Source organism: Solanum verrucosum, unplaced genomic scaffold, assembly GCF_900185275.1.
Source record: "Solanum verrucosum unplaced genomic scaffold, falcon-dt-bn FXZP01000113.1, whole genome shotgun sequence".
NCBI lineage: Eukaryota > Viridiplantae > Streptophyta > Magnoliopsida > Solanales > Solanaceae > Solanum > Solanum verrucosum.
In genome coordinates this window covers 1265933-1278548 of record NW_026020105.1, presented here as the reverse complement: position 1 = coordinate 1278548, position 12616 = coordinate 1265933, and the positions used below count along the sequence as shown (strand labels likewise).

Here is a 12616-nt window from a genome sequence, read left to right as displayed (position 1 = left end):
GGTGATGGTCGTGATTCTATGATTGTGTGATGTATGCTTGTTCTTGCTTCATTATGATACATGTATGTATGCGAAGGTTGCATTATTGATCACACTTGTTGTAAATGAGGATAATTGAATAAGTGTATGCCATGAATCTCCTCTTGTTGTATGATTGTGAGAATATACATTGTGATTGTGATTGTGGTTGTTGAATGGGCGGGTGTCATGATCTGACACACTAAATGGGATCGATTGCCACGTTCTGGCATAAATATGAGATCGACTGCCACGTTCCAGCATAACTAACTTAGATCGATTGCCACGTTCCGACATAACTATGGAATCGGTTGTCACGTTCCGGCATCACTATTGGATCGATTGCCACGTTCCGACATAATTATGGGATCGGATACCATGTTTCGATATGCTAACTATTTGAATTGGTTTCCGTGAGAGGACTATTGAATTGTGTTGTGTATCTACTTGTGATGTGTTTGTTCATATCTAATGATGATTGATATTGGAAGACGATATGTTGCTCTAAATTGATATAGTTATGATATGTGAGAATCGTGAAGTTGTTCATTGGTCATATATGTTGATGATATTGTATATGTTCGATATGTGCATGTGATTATACTATTGTATTGACTAATGTATGTTACACTTATTGGGATAGCTGCATGATCCTACCAGTACACGGTGGTTGTGTACTGATACTGCACTTGCTCTTATTTTTATTGAGTATAGGGCATCTTCCGGCGGCTATTGACAAACCTCGTTTAGAAGATCAGTGATCGCCGATTTGAATTAAAGGGTGAGCCAGTTCTTCCAGGCTGCCTTGAATACTCTTTTTGTCTAGTCCATCCGATTCAGACTTAGACTAGTTCTGTAGATGTTTTTCTCGTTTAGACTTATGAAATCTTGTTAGAGTTTTGGTGCATTGACTTTCAGGTTCAAGGGGTTGAATTTCTGCATTAGTTTGGTTAGTTATTTGTTTAAACCTTGGAGTTTATGGAAACTCGATATAATTTCTACATTTAAACCTGCTTTTGTATCTTTAAATGCTTTAGTTTTCTTAAAATTTGTTAGTTTGAGTTGTAGTAATGGTTCTCCCACCGGAGAATCAGCGTGGGTGCCAATCACGACGGTCTGGATCGTGACAACTATTCTATAACTTTAATTGGGGTTGTACATAATTTGGGTTAGTTCGAGTTTTTAATTTATCAAATTCAATTAATTATGTCAATAGTCTATATCGATAAATCATATCAAATTATTATATGTTAGATTTCTCAGATTCTCAAACTTATTTTGTGGTTCGATGTGAAGCGTTTTAAGACCAAATTTATTTTATTTTTGTGAAATATGATGTAAATGCTACATTATTTCGTACAATTATACCTAATTTAATTAATCGTAATTAATTACATACAGAACTATAAATCATTGTGATTCATTTTTAAACTCAGTTAAAAACATCTCATGACCTTGCTATAAATAGAGTGGACGGACACCTAATTATTTTTAAAATTAGGAAATTATATTGAAAAAGTACAACAAAACATTATTTTGAAAACCTAAGAAAGTAGGGGTAACGGTTCAAGTAATCTCCCTAAGAAGGTATGAAGCATTTCGAAAAATCCACAAATATAGTTAATTGGTGAATTTAAATATTTTGCGGCTAAAACAGATATATCTTATTTGAAAATAGTTTTGTTTACTTAGTACTCTAATTGTTTCACTAGTTCAACTTGTGAATCAACTTTATAGTTTTAATAACTATTTCTTATTTGAAAAAAAAAAATGGTTGATATTTAAAACTTTCCAATGTCTATTGAAGACTAAGATTTTTTAATTGAACTTATTAATACAAGAGAAATTTTCATAAAAGGCTATAGTATAGGTGTATATTATAATGTTCGTTGAGTTTTTTGCTTTTTATATAACAAAAAATCACTATTTTTTAAATCGAAATTTTATTGTAATTGTATATGTTTGCAACAAATTTTAAACATATGGAGAATAAATCAATCATAAATAAAATTTGAATAAACAAGATTAGTTTATTGATAAATCAATATGGGTACAAATCTGTTCCTCTCTTGATTTTTCTCTCTTAAGATTTATCCATGATTCGAGGGCCATTAGATGCGTATTTCCCGAACTTGGATGATTTGGACTTGATTTCTATAATTCGAGGACCGTTAGTGACGTATTTCTCGAACTATGATGGTTTGGACTTGATCTTCATAACTCGAGGGACGTTAGTAGCATATTTTTCGAATTAAGATGATTTGAATTTGATCTCTATATGAATATTCCATGAATTTGTGGTGGAATTTTTGAGATGCCTTTTCAAGGTAATATAGTACCCTTTATATAGGCATGAACTAGGGTTTAGGGTTGGGTATCCCAAGAATCCTAATTGGAATTGAACACACTTTGTAGAGTCCAACTCATGTTAAACACGTCTTGTAGAGTCCCACAAAATTTCAATGTTTACAAATGCCCCCTGCTACAAGGCATGTCAGAGTGTAGACTTGTTGAAACTCAAAGACGAGGCTTGAAGTACTTATTCTTCCACCTTTTCGGTTTTGTGAAATCAAATTTGTGAGAGAAGAGATGAAGGACAAATTTGGTCCTACTGGGCGTGCCAATTTGTTTGCAACAAATTGTAAACACATGGAAAATAAATCAACCACACAAATAAAATCTGAAGAAACAAGAATGTTTTATTGATAATAGTGTGGATGTTATTTTGTTCCTCTCTTGATTCTTCTCTCATAAGATTTATCCATGATTCGAGGGACGTTAGTGGCGTATTTCCCGGACTTGGATGATTTGGACTTGATTTCTATAAATCGAGGGTCGTTAGTGGAGTATTTCTCGAATTAGGATGATTTGGACTTGATCTTCTTAATTTGAGGGCCCCGTTAGTGGGGTGTTTCTCAAATTAGGATGATTTGGACTTGATCTTCATAATTTGAGAGCCGTTAGTGGCGTATTTCTCAAATTTAAAGACTATTTGGATTTGATATAAAGATATTCCATGAATTTGTGATGGAATTTTTTAAATGCCTTTTCAAGGGATTATAATACCCTTTATATAGGCATGAACTAGGGTTTAGGGTTGAGTAGCCCAAAAATCCGAATTGAAATTGAACACACTTTGTAGAGTCCAACTCAAGTTAAACATGTCTTGTAGAGTCACACAAAATTTCAATATCTACAGTATCACAAATGCAATTCCTTAACTAATCCAAATAATTAAGGCAACAATATGATCAATTACATCAATTTATGGAATTTACGTTATTGATTTGATGTAGAATTAATTCTAAACGAGATACTAGTAACAATCTGTCCCTAGATAAATTCAAAAACAAAATTTAGCAATTCTTACTTACCGTGTTGGCTTCATTTTCTTTTTGTTTATTGGTGGTTGTGGATTGAAGTATCAAAGTTAGTTTATTGTTGTGGTTTATTAACTATGTCTACAATTCAAGTTCCAATTCAACATTTCGGAATCTAAAACACAGAGAACAACAATTACATAGATTATGTAATTGATGGTATCATGATATCTTTTTGATATATGATGTATCATGACACTTTTTTGAAATATTATATCATGATACATTTCTAATAGATGATATATCATGATAAATTTCTGATACATTACATAATGATACATTGATACATTTTCGATATATGATGTATCATGATACCTTTTTGAAATATTATATCATGATACATTTCTAATAGATGAATAGATCATGATACATCTCCAATACATTACATAATGGTACATTGATACATTTTCAATACATGATGTATCATGATACCTTTTCGATATACGATATATCACGATACGGTGGATACATTAAAGTTATCACATATCTCTTTGATACTTTATGTATGGACGACTTCCCCTCATCAACAGTCTTGAAATTATGAGAAGAAATACGTGTTGATACACTTGCCGTTAATTAAAATCTTTATCTGATATAAATATATAACCACAAAAAACACAAATTTAGAAAAATATCTAATTTGAACTTGAACAAATTAAAAGTAAATTGTGCTAAATTGATGTCATCACGATGTGATAGAGAATTACAGATAGCATAGCTAAGAGAAAGATAGAGGAAAAAAATTAGTCAAATATAATTTCTTATTATGCGTGAAATAAGAGATTGGATATAACCATATAAATTTGCTAAAAATAATAAGTACCTTTGTTAGATAATAATTTTGAAGTAAAACTTTAAGAAATAAATATAAAATTTATGTTTACCTAATTGTATAGATTTTCCTTAATACAAACCTCATAATGCATAGATAAGTAGATTGTTTAACGACTTGAAAGAGCCAGATACATGCTTTAAATCATTTATCTTGTCTTGAGCTTTGACAATTTAAAGAAAAAACGAGAATTGCCGGTATATATATATGCTGAGAAATATATTTACAAAAAGTAACAAAAAGTTTTTAGTTTACAAAACATATAAAAAAAAATTTGCTCAAAATTGTGTGTATGAAATATGTATATCTCGATCAAGGGTTAGAATTTTCCTCACATTTTTCGTATATGAAATCGATATAAAATATGTATACACCTTCAAATTTATTCTTTGTTCTTTGTTATTGTTGAATTTTGCATATATATTTTGTACATATATGTTGGTTAATTATTATTTTTCGTTATAATTGAAATTCGTATGCATATAATATACATTTGTTTGCAATTTCCTAATAATTTTACATCGTATATATTAGTCCGTATTCACCTAAGATTTTTTTTATACATTTGTTTGACCTAATAATTAATATTCATTGTCATATTCAATCAACAAATTATATCATAATACAATATATATTCGATAAACATAATTGTATCTATATATATATATATATATCCCCTTAAGCTTTCAATTTGGAAATTTAATCATTTCAGAATGCTAATTAGCACCATGTATTTTTTCTTGTGGAGATGCTAAATTCCCATCTTTATTTTGCGAATATTTCTTTAGTTTTTCTTGAAAATCAAGAGAAAATTGTGTAGTAATTGCTTTAGGAGATTAAGTTGCATAGATTCGTAAATATTCGTTCCCTTTCAAGCCTGCCTATATTTGTATGGGTGGGATACATAGATGGCTATCAAATGTTAATTATTTTAGGCTTCATTTTGCTAAATAAATATTAGATTAAAAACATGTTAATTTTATCAAGGAATTATACCTAATTAAAATTATCATAATTAAAATATCCTATGACAATTTTCCATAAGTTGCCACTCTAATTAAAACTTCTTTGGAAAACCTCCAAACTCTATTCAAGTTCTTCATTTACGCTTTCTTTTCGAAAAGCATATTATAATAGAGTATATACCTGTCATTAATTCTAACATCAAAATTGATGTGAAATCAATTCTAGTCTTAAACTTTAAACAATTAAAAAAGAAATAATTTACAAAGCAATAATTATAACTTTTTTTTCCAATGCAAAGAGTTATTTATTGCACTAATTTATCATCAGTAGTGAGATTAAATCTGCCTCTTGAAGTTTTTTTAAGATCAATCCAATCGTTATCTAGAGTTTTTATGATGATTAGGAATAGGAAACAAATTTTTTAGGAATAGGGAACAAAAATCTTTCTTTCTTTTTTTAAAATTAAAAAAAAATGAAAACTTCTTCATAAAATTCTTCCATTGCTTCGAAACCTCAAACGCCTCTGAGTGAAATGACAAATCGACCCCTTTCTAGTAAATATAACACTCCAGCCCTACATTTATTTATTTTTCGCTAGGAAAGAGTAATATTTAACTCCTATTTAAGCTGAAACATTAATTAATTAAATAAATAATAAAAAATAGATTTTCATTACAGTTGAGTCGCACACTGAGTCAGCTCGCCGCTATGGTCGACCACCACCACCGAAGCAGCAAAACCGATCGTTTCCTCCTCGATTACAGCGCCGATGAACTACGAATCGCCGGTGAATTTCTATCTAACTGGTTCCCCTTTCTCTCCCTTGACTTCTGCAGCAGCTGTACGCATACGCTTTCCCGTCGTATCCGATCTCTCGGACGTGTACTCTCTCTATTTCTATCTTTTAATTAACTCTCTCTATTAATATTTATGGAATGTGCAATGTTCTTCGCTTGTTAACTGACTAACACAATGTGCATTCATTTCTCAGCTTTTGAGCTTTCCGAGAAATGAAATAATCGAAGAATTTTGATACCTTATCATGATTTTTCTGTTATTTTTTTGTACGGCTGTATCCAGCCAACTTGGGCTTGTTACCACCCACAAGCTCGAGCAGATAAGCTTACGCTGAATGCTGTAGTTGGGATTAGACACACTCCTATTCGAGAACTAGATTTATGTAGTGAAATTTAGAACTAGTTTGGATCGACATATTTCAGGTGATTTTAAACAACCCTGAGGGGTAGCTCAGCTGGTAAAGGCCTGGGACAAAGTCCTTCAGGTCGCCGGTTCGAGCCCCAGCAGGGCCACTGGAGACATTACAAACCGGCCGCGTCTCCAGGGCCCCGTGGAACTAACCGTGGTGGACCCGCCTTGAAACAGCGGGACCCGGTGGGTACAGCTAGTCGGGTTCGCAAAGCGACGCCCGGAAACCACGGTAAAAAAAAGAAAAAAAAAGGTGATTTTAAACCAAAATATGTTTGGGTAAAATAATAAAGTGTTTTAAGCACTCGTTTTTTAATCAATATAACAAAAATAAACAAAAAACAACCAGTTAGAATTCCTAACTTAAAACTTTTGCACCTAAGAGTGTGGCTTAATGGTCAATGAAGTGGGTCGAGCACCATAAGGTCTCACAGAGTTTCTAGCATACCTGATGCTGGTGGGAGGTGGTAGATATCTTGTGGAACTAGTCGAGCGTATGTGCAAGCTGGTTTGGACACTACGGTTATCAAAAAGAAAAATCTATGACTTTTGACTTATGAGCCTTGCTGCCCTAATAAGTATCTTTGTAATCCTAGAGTGTTTTAGTCAATGGGTTAAGTAGTTCAATATCTTTATAAATTCATCTTAGTGTTTTTATATACCAATGTGAGACATGATGATATAATATAATATACGTCTTTCTTATAAGGGACATTGATATATTATAATGTTTTCTTGCATGTGTATCCTTTTTTCAATTATGGAACATTAGTCTTTATATACTAACTAATGTTCACTATGATACTATATGGAAGAACGTGAACATCTAATCAAAGGACTTAACACAATATGTGGAGTAACCCAAGACTTTTTACAAACCATTTTGGATGTCCATGTGGGAAATCATATGACTCGGAATGTTGGTTCAACATAGTAATACATATAGTTTGTTGGTAAGTTGTGAAAGCTAGAAGTTTTGTAGGTGGATAATGATGTGGCGTAACAACTTGATTTTTATATTAACACTCTTATGTTGTGGATTATGATAAAGAAGAAACTATAGATTCAGTGAGTTCTCTGATCAGAGAGTTCATTTGTATGACTGCAGAAGCTGTTGGTGATGCAGAACAACTGAACCAACACGAGAATTTCACAGTTTTGACTCCAGAACTTCCTGATTCTATTGGTTGTAACGGAAGTCTTGACAATTGTTACAGCAATTCACATGGGAGTTGGCAAGATTGTGCTGTCTTAAATGGTACTGCAGATACAAACTCATTGGGTAGTTGGAAAGACGGTGCAGTTGTGCAAGAGCCTTTTGATGAGGCATTGGCATGCAGGAATAAATCAGATAGTTATGTAGGTGGTGCAGATCGGTCACTTGTGAGTTTGAAAGGTTATGCCGACTTAAACGATACTGCAGATACAAACTCATTGGGTAGTTGGAAAGACGGAGCAGATGTGCACGAGCCTTTTGATGAGGCATTGGCGCCCAGGAACAAATCAGATAGTTATGTAGGTGTTGCAGATCGCTCACTTGGGAGTTGGAAAGATTGTGCCGACTTAAATGATACTGTAGATACAAACTCATTGGGTAGTTGGAAAGACAGTGCAGATGTGCAAGAGCCTTTTGATGAGGCATTGGCGCCCAGGAACAAATCAGCTAATTATTTAGGTGGTGCAGATCACTCATCAAGACCTGTTAAAGAGGCATCGAGAAGTAAAACTTTCCGTTCATCGAGACCTGCAGCAATCTGGAGGATGAAAATGCCATTGGCAGATATGTCTCAGGAGGATGAGCTTGATGCTGAAGAGATTAGTGAGTCAAGTATCCGTAGTAGCCAGTTACGTAATGGAAATAGTGTGAACAAAGAGGAAACTTCTGTACAAGGGGCTAAGCCAAAAATGGAGTTGTCTAGGGAGCATAGAGAGCACATTCGGTTTTGTAATGTAAAGAGGAAAAAGGATTTCATTTGTTTGGAGAGGGTTAATGGGAAGATTGTGAATATACTTGATGGGTTGGAGCTACATACTGATGTCTTCAGCATGGCTGAGCAAAATAGGATAGTTAAATTTGTGGAGAAACTTGAGGAGATGGGGAAGAGTGGACAGTTAAAAGGTTAGTATTTCCTTATTAATTATGCAAATCATTTTTCTTTTTGTTCTTTCAGATAAATGTTACTGTCATATTCATGAGCTTTTTGATGAACCAGAGAAAACTTGCTTATGCTTCTTTCGATTTGAGATAGATATGAATATGACTAGTTGTTTTTCTTGTTAAACCTTAGAAAGTGTTCCTGATTGAAAAGATACGATACCAGATAAGGTAATCCAGAATGTCGTTGAGCATGAGATATGGGAAACAAAGTCAAATAAGATTTGAGGCATAAATTTTAGGAAGACTTCAACTGTGTGGTTACTTTATTAAGGATCATGAATTTACATAAATGATTTATGCTACGCCTCAAATTTCAATTCTGAATCTTAATTCACTTCTGGTGGTTTATCATTATGATTTAAGTAATTTTTTTCCCTCTTCAATTAGTTTGATGAGGTTAATATTTTTCCTTGATGGTTGTGGAAAGTAAATTTTCTTTCTACTGCCTCCTTATGTTTCCATACCCATATCTGTACTTCATTTATTAACCTCATGCACTAGCATGCTCTAACCTACCTTCTTTGATTCTTTTAGAGCGAACTTATACAGCGCCACAGAAATGGATGAGGGGCGAGGGACGTGTGACAATCCAATTTGGTTGTTGTTACAACTATGCAACAGTAAGTCTTTGACATTCTTGAAATTATCCTAATCTCTTCCTCCCCCACCCATAGCCCCAAGTGGGAGGAGAGAAAAGAGGATAGGCTCAGAATCATAGGCTATATGCTTTAGATTTTAGACCATCCCCAGAGAACTTTTTTCCTTCTAATTCTTACCTTATTAAACAAGGTTGTGACTGATATGAGTCGATCATTGAAAAAAAGGGAATGTAGAGAGATGACGATAATTGATTTTTTTTTACGGTAGGACAAGAACGTCAACTCCCCAGGGATTCTCAAGAGTGAAACTGTTGACCCATTGCCTGATCTTCTTAAGAACATGATTAGAAGGCTTGTAAGATGGCATGTATTGCCTCCAGATTGTGTTCCAGACAGCTGTATTGTCAATATTTATGATGTGGGAGATTGCATACCACCTCATATCGACAGTCATGATTTTGTTCGTCCATTTTGTACTGTTTCTTTCCTCAGCGAGTGCAATATTGTGTTTGGATCAAACTTGAAAACTGTAGGTCCGGGTGACTTTGCTGGTGCAATTGCAATTCCCTTGCCAATGGGGTAAGGCTTCTGAGTTTTACCTATGTCCTTGCAAGATTTCAAAGACTATTAATTGTGATAACTTTCCTCCAGGTCTGTACTCGTCTTGAATGGGAATGGAGCTGATGTGGCTAAATATTGTGTGCTAACTGTTCCTACTAAAAGGTATATACTGAAAGTGTGGAACTTCAATTTCGAGTTTTTGGTTAATCTTCTGTCAACTATTTACTTAAAGACGTCAACATCTCATTAACCTTTACAATGCACAGAATATCAATTACATTTAGGAGAATGAATGAATCTAGAAGACCAATTGGATGTGCTCCTGAGCAGGATCTACTAGGTCTTCAGCCTTTATCCCATGAAGCAGATAGATATGAGAAATCAAAAACCTATAAACCATGGCATTCAAAGCAGTTGACAAGGACCTGAAAACAGTTGGGAAGAATAAGGAAATAAGTAAAGATATCATTCAAAGCCATATTACATAAATCGAAATTGACAAGGACCTGTAAATAGGGGAAGTGTCAGGTTTTATATAGATGATTAGACGCATGTCGTGACTATGCAGGTTGGTCCATCATCTTCTGCAATTATGGAAACTGTTGGTATTGTTGTGTTCTCATTTTATCTTTTAAACCTGGAGATGGACGGATGGATCTGCTTTAGGCTCGATATGTGATCTTGAGTTTCCATGTTAATTTGCAGCTTGGAGAAATATTGGTGGAAATTGGTCTCATTCCTACTTTAAAATTGCAACTTGGGTGAGAAAAGTCAACCTTGATTACTTTTGATTGTGTTCTACTAGCAGAAATGAGAGTTATACGCGTATACAATAGTGGAAAAGGACCAAGTGAAATGCACAAATGATAATTTTTTGGGTTAACATTTCAGTTATCTGAAGTGTCTACTTTTGAGCCTAAGGTTCTTTCGGAAATAGCCTCTCGAGGTAGGGTGTGTGTGTCTCTGTGATGTTCGTGTGATAGAATTTTTTTTACATTATGGTGAAGAGACAAAAACACAAATTAGATAGTATGTTTAGTCCTCCAATCGGAGACATAAAATAATGAATATCCCTTTCCAAATGAAACATATTCAAGCAACATTCCCTACTTGTATCAGATTAATGAAGTACCGAATCTTCCTATAGATATTCTCAACATTTTTCAAATATAGTTGCATTTAAGGCAGCAATTCCAACAAAGCTTATATTTTTATTTATTTTTTTAACACTGTAATTTTGTTGAAAGCAAATTCCCAAAGATAGAAAAAACATGGAATTTGAGAGATGAATTATTTCACTTGACAATAAATTATTCTGAATGGTCCAAATGAAATATGAACCAAAACTTACAGAATCAATGTAATATCAATCACAACACCTCAGTTCTTGGTGTCTTGGCACAACAGCAAAAAAAAAAAAATTAAAAAAGTAAAAAAGTAAAGGTTCCTTTTTCTTTAGGATTGATTAGTCAATCCTTTCTGGTGAAGCTGCAAATTCCTCCTCAACTCCTACAAATTCATCGTCACTATTGTACACAAACTTGATGCGTTTGCCAGCAAATTTCTGTCCTCCTCCATTAACATTCATACTGCTAATTGCTTCGCATAGTTCATCAATTTCTTCTTCTCCGTCTACAGATGATTCTGACTTGTCACAAAAATCCAGCAGTAAAGATCTTGTAACACTCGTCTCACTTTCAACACTCTCTTGCTTCTTCTTCCCCTCATACACAATCTTATTCAATATCTACAACACACATAGAATGTTAGCAATTCTTTTTCCCTTTAAAAAAAAAAAAGGAATGTTTCTTTCCCCTTTTTAACCACAATTTTACATATGTTCCACGAGATTTAAAAGTTTTTGTTTACTTTCTTAATTAACACAATCACACAAACAAATTGAAAAAATTGATCTACCTGAGATATGACAAACGTGTCTTCCACTGGGGATGCGGTGACAGGTGGCAGCAATTCATTGGCAGAGAGATCCATAAGAGGAGTGTTTGCAGGAGTTGGGGCGACAAGACCTTCAACATGAAAGATATTAGTCCTTTTCCCCAATGAGATTTCAGCTTCTTCTTCAACCATTTGCAATAAATTCTTCACTTGACCTCTCAATAATGCTTCCCCTGAACCAGGAGTACAACATTTTCTTCCTTGAGTACTCCTGGACACTGCAGATGATGGGGTTTTCAAAATCCCAGTAGCTAGGCCAACAATTGGTGACCCATTTGTAATATCAAAAAGAGCTGATTTCTTCGTCATTTCCTTCTTCTCAGATTCTTTAATTACAATGAGTTTTGACGTTGTTGTTGATGATGGAGTCTCCATTGTTTCGATCAAGAAAAATGAAAGATTATTGCGGAGCGTTAACAGAGAAAGGTATCGTAATTGGGGGATTTTGCTGATATATTTATTTATAGGATAAAAGGGGCAAAAAATACGACCGTTAATAGCAATGCTACAAAACTAGCCGTTGGGACCGGAAGGGGGCTGCTATTAAGTCTACAAGCTTCTTAGGCCCAAGTTGTTATGTTGGCTTTTGCAGGGGTCAAAGAAACTATTTAATAAGTATAAATTTTAGGAATTACATAATTTGGCTTAAGTCATATACAATTTCTTAAAGTTATTCGCATATTTCATTTAACATCTTGATCTATTTTTATTTCTATTGAACACCTTATTTGTTGAAAAGTTATTTCTATTTGACACAAAATGTTGACATGGCAAAAACGTCGTTTCACTCTCTTTTAAGCACGTAGAACTGCTGAAAATATTTTTTTTTCCTCTAACTTATATACCTAAATTAATAAAAAAGAATTTTATTTTTTAAAAAAAAAAAAAGAGTGAAACAGACATAGAACTTTCTTCTTCTTTATCTTAAGTTGTAACACTT

At 33.7% G+C, this 12616-nt stretch overlaps 2 protein-coding genes across 2 annotated transcripts; one reads left to right on the top strand and one right to left on the bottom strand.

Moving 5' to 3' along the window:
* Nucleotides 1-5896: 5896 nt before the first annotated feature.
* Nucleotides 5897-10164, top strand: LOC125825272 (RNA demethylase ALKBH9B-like). The gene is made up of 6 exons (XM_049504622.1): nt 5897-6078; nt 7492-8521; nt 9095-9180; nt 9428-9738; nt 9811-9882; nt 9987-10164. Exons 1-6 carry the CDS (start codon nt 5905-5907, stop codon nt 10147-10149), a joined length of 1836 nt encoding a protein of 611 aa, XP_049360579.1. The 5' UTR covers nt 5897-5904; the 3' UTR covers nt 10150-10164.
* An 846-nt stretch (nt 10165-11010) lies between these two features.
* Nucleotides 11011-12088, bottom strand: LOC125825198 (uncharacterized). Its single transcript, XM_049504532.1, has 2 exons — nt 11638-12088; nt 11011-11467 (listed from the first exon to the last, which is right to left on the bottom strand). The coding sequence occupies exons 1-2, from the start codon at nt 12049-12051 to the stop codon at nt 11186-11188; spliced, it is 696 nt and encodes a 231-aa protein (XP_049360489.1). The 5' UTR covers nt 12052-12088; the 3' UTR covers nt 11011-11185.
* Nucleotides 12089-12616: the final 528 nt, after the last annotated feature.